The sequence below is a fragment of the Amphimedon queenslandica genome, unplaced genomic scaffold (genome assembly GCF_000090795.2).
Source record: "Amphimedon queenslandica unplaced genomic scaffold, v1.1 AMPQUscaffold_12142, whole genome shotgun sequence".
Lineage (NCBI taxonomy): Eukaryota > Metazoa > Porifera > Demospongiae > Haplosclerida > Niphatidae > Amphimedon > Amphimedon queenslandica.
In genome coordinates this window covers 11,274-15,821 of record NW_003547619.1, presented here as the reverse complement: position 1 = coordinate 15,821, position 4,548 = coordinate 11,274, and the positions used below count along the sequence as shown (strand labels likewise).

Here is a 4,548-nt window from a genome sequence, read left to right as displayed (position 1 = left end):
TGAAGGACTATGTGTAGTGTACACTGGTATTGAGGGTATGGGTTTTGAGGTTTTGAAGGTTTTGAAGGACTATGTGTAGTGTACACTGGTATTGAGGGTACGAGTTTTGAGGTTTTGATGGTTTTGAAGGTTTTGAAGGACTATGTGTAGTGTACACTGGTATTGAGGGCATGGGTTTTGATGGTTTTGAAGGACTGTGAAGGACTATGGTATTAGGGTATGGGTTTTGATGGTTTTGAAGGTTTTTAAGGACTATGTGTAGTGTACACTGGTATTGAGGGTATGAGTTTTGAGGTTTTGAAGGTTTTGAAGGTTTTGAAGGACTATGTGTAGTGTACACTGGTATTGAGGGTATGGGTTTTGATGGTTTTGAAGGACTGTGAGTACCATTGGACAGGGGCGGATCTAGGATTTAATTTTTGGGGGGTAATTATGAGATGGGAGGGGTAATTATAGGGTGTGGTCAAGCAAGCTTGTGCAGAACCATAAATGTTAGAGTAAATTGTTTAGATCCACCACTGGGGCTGGATAAAATGGGTGTGTTAAGATTATTTGTGTGGTACTCGAACTGTACAATAATAAATTTTCAAAAACAAGTAAATTCAAAATTTAGATAATATCATGCAATAGTCAGTCACTTGTAAGAAGGTTTAGGAGCTACAGGACGCCTTCCATTGTCATAGCAGAAGGAAATGTATTTGTTGCGCCTTTTAACAAGACGATGTAAAAAAAAATGATGATGACATTTTCCCATTGACACCAAAATTTTCTTGTAACGTCCTAGCCAGGCAAAAGTTTGTTCGCAAGCCATTGTGTTAAAAGATGGATTGATGTCTTTTATTTTTTGTGGATTATATTCCTCATGACATTTGGGGTCCCTGTGATTCTTTAAGTGAAGGGAATCAATGATTTTAATAACATCAGTCCACAGATATTTTAAATCATCAGGTAGGGGCAGAGGATTCTTAGCTGCTTTTAAATTATTCAAATGACACATGTTGTCATAAGATATGATAACTTTTTTTCTTTCTTCTCTGCTAAGATTTCTAAAAGCTGTTGTCATCCACATTAACACAATTAAAAATACTTGTGCTGGACCCTCAGATCTAAAAAAAATACATTAATTTTACGTATGAATTTTTCATGAAGCTTACTGGTATAATGGCTGCCACATGTCAATATGTCCTCCTCCTCTCACAATAACAAGGTGTCCTCTTGTCCATTTCCTTAGTTGCTTTTTGGACCCAGTATCTTTATTGCAAGTAGGTTTATCACCATCTATCTCTTCTTCATCAAGAACTTGAGAAAGTGTTGGATGTGATGCTATAATATCTGAAATTCCTGTGCCAATTCAAACAATATACATCAAAATTTGTTTTAAACTTACCTTGTATTTTAGCAGAAGTACGTAAATCAGTCTCACATGGAGTTTCATCTTCCAAGACTTCTAAATATAAAAAATTCTTGAATGAATCACCGTATACATGTATATACTGTATAAATACATGTACATGTACATTTTAAAGTATCATCTGTATTTTGCTACATGCATGTACAGTGTGTTATCACCTCTATCAAGAGAATTAGAGTACATTTACTCTTGTCTCAATGTGCAATGTCATGTAATCTCACCATATACTGTATAGCTAGAATCTTTTGTGGCCCAAAATTTTTGTGAATTCGCAAAATTCACCAAAATAAAATCCACAAAAATCAATACTGTTCAACATGGCAAAAAGGCAGAAAATTGTGCAAATGAAAACCACAAAATATATTTTTGGACAAGCTTGTGAAAATTTTTGGCCATCAAAATTTTTTGCTATACGGTAGCCTCAAAACGTTTAAAGCCCTACATTAGTTTTGTGCATCTAATTTCCATGAATCAAAGCATAAGGCCATCTTGTACTGATCACTTACATTGATTAATTGGGGCGAGCCTAATTTCATTAAATGTGGGTGTGGTCACAAAAATAAAATGGCGGTTATCAGATTTTCAAAAAGGTTTTGCTTGCTCATGCAGCTGTATCTCATACAGGATGGCACTTGGGAGCTGAGCCCCTTAATGTTTTATGAAAAAATCTCAATGGTAAGTTGGTAACCACAAAAAACTAACCATGTTACATTTATTATTGTGAGCAAAATGATCATATGCATGTATACACAATGAAGACCACTGGAAGTGAAAATTATTATTTGCGTAGGAAGATTAATGATTATTAGAAATTTTATGGTCATAAGGTGTGGTTTATGATGAAATAAACTCCGGTCGCCATTTTGGTTGGCAACTTTTAATGGAGAACAAATGGGCCGACATAAAAACAAACCTGTATTAAGAGTTCTGGAGCAAATTTGACCAAATCCTTTACAGGAGAAGCTTAAAGACAGCTGTTTTTTATAACAAGCACTTTTTAGCTAGCTGAAGCAGGGTAAGTGAGGCATTTCCTTCATGCCTCAATTGACTTTCATAACATACTTAATTGCCAACCAAAATGGCAGCCAATTATGGCATGTGGGCGGACAACATATATATATATATATATATATATATGTTATATATCACATGACGATATGAGAATCGATATCCCGAGACCGAGGATACTTTGAATTGATATCACCCGAGGGCCTTCGGCCCTCGGGTGATATCAATTCAAAGTATCCGAGGTAGAGAGTGTATCGACCCATATCGGCATGTTATATATGTTATATTTCATCTATGAATCTCATTAATGAGATATATAGAATTAATTAAATTCATATTTTTTCCAATTTTCACTGTCAGTGGTCTATATATTTACGTGTACCTTCTTCCACTACTGGATCGAAATCCTCGATGTCTATCTCATTTTGCTCTGATTTGCCTGTTTATATGTACATGTATCTCAACTTTAAACATAAAGCTATACTTACGTATATATGACACATATTTCTTGATATCAGTAGGTATATTTGCTGACTCTGCCTCCTTACAGTGATCAGAGCAAAATGCTTTTCCATGAAGTGGCTGATTAGGGCAAGAGTCAACATATTTCAGCTGTCCTATAATATAAAAAGCCATGTTCAAATGTCTTGTACAGATGAATAGCAAATTTAGATGCCTATTTGATTATTCAACATACTTCCATGTTTATAGGCTATAATTAATTTGAATAGTCAATACATACACACATTGGCCCTATTATGGTAATATTATATACACATGTACCTGAAAATCCAGATACTTCCTTTGGTTCTTTATTCATACATATGGGATAAACTAATTTCCACAAGCCATCAACAGACCAAAGCCTACCACATCCTATTTTGATTAAAATAATATAAACAAAATGATTCAATTTCATAAATTATTATGAACCATATAACACTATTGCAATCATGGGTCACAGAGAGAGTGATGGCTATGTGATAGATTTACGGAAATAACACACTTTTCTAAGCTACGATAGAGCACAAAATTTTCTAGGGCTGTATATTTTGCAATTTTGCCTAAAAATCTAGTATGTGAATTCATTTTTCGCAAATTTACACCGTCCGCCATCTTGTACCCTAATAATTTTGATTTTCAAGGAAGTAATTATTGCAAATTTTCAAAAAATCGCGAAATTCGTAAAATTTACAGCCTTCACAAATTTTGTGTATCCTCTTTCCAAAAATTAACAGTGAGCAATTTTAGAGTTTTAAAATTTTGTAAACATTTTGCACATTTTGGCATCCCTCTTTCTCTTTCATACATGCAGTTAACTTTAATCTAATTTTAATAATGTGTCTCATGAATCTGCATACATTAATACCTGACCTCGATCCTTACAGTCCTGGTTGCATTCATGATGATCATAGCACGACAATGATCGTCTCTCATCAATTTGCTGCATGATTGTTTCTCTCGGCTCTGTTGACGAAACATTTCCGAACTCTCTTAGTTCTGCCTCAGTTTCAGCATTCCAGAAGGATTCAGCCACAATCTTTCGTGTCAGTTCAAGAGATGCAAAAGAAGAAGTAAAACAATCTAGAATGCAGAACATAAAATAATCCTAATTATCAACATTGCTGTTAGCCTACAACTTTCATCTTGATTATTTGACAAATAGCCACTAGTACCTCGAACCATCTCATTATATGCTTCAGCAAACGCTTCAAACGAGCACCAAGCATGATGGCTACAATAACAAACACAAAATAATAAAAAAAATTTATTATCAAGACCTAAATCAATAGCCGGTCATCAAACATTTTCTGACCATTAATTTATTTATTTTTCCAACAAAATTCTGTGTTGTTCTACCATATGATTTTTGAAATAATGACGTAAATTTTATTTACATGTAATTATAAAAGCATTTTCAACCACAGGATTTCCAACAAAGTATGCCAAGTGATCTAAACAGAATATTTCATGAGCTGACATTCCTGACAAACATGGTACATGGCTTTTGAAGCAACTTATAAAATCCATATAAAAACAATTTTGAGCTGCATCAGTTCCAATTTTTTACACAACATAGGAACATGTATATGCATCAAAAATTTATAATACATGTAGGTATAGCACAG

General features: G+C 34.2%; 1 protein-coding gene across 1 annotated transcript in view; it reads right to left on the bottom strand.

Moving 5' to 3' along the window:
• Positions 1 to 401: 401 nt before the first annotated feature.
• LOC105314963 (uncharacterized) overlaps positions 402 to 4,548 on the bottom strand; it is a 5,894-nt gene continuing 1,747 nt past the window's right edge. Inside the window, exons 3-10 of the mRNA XM_020004534.1 lie at positions 4,057 to 4,154; positions 3,794 to 4,003; positions 3,203 to 3,295; positions 2,908 to 3,036; positions 2,802 to 2,858; positions 1,388 to 1,447; positions 1,155 to 1,341; positions 402 to 1,106 (exon numbers count right to left, since the gene is read on the bottom strand). Of these exons, the coding sequence (XP_019860093.1) occupies positions 635 to 1,106; positions 1,155 to 1,341; positions 1,388 to 1,447; positions 2,802 to 2,858; positions 2,908 to 3,036; positions 3,203 to 3,295; positions 3,794 to 4,003; positions 4,057 to 4,154 (1,306 nt within the window). The 3' untranslated portion in view covers positions 402 to 634. The remainder of the gene's footprint in view (positions 1,107 to 1,154; positions 1,342 to 1,387; positions 1,448 to 2,801; positions 2,859 to 2,907; positions 3,037 to 3,202; positions 3,296 to 3,793; positions 4,004 to 4,056; positions 4,155 to 4,548) is intronic.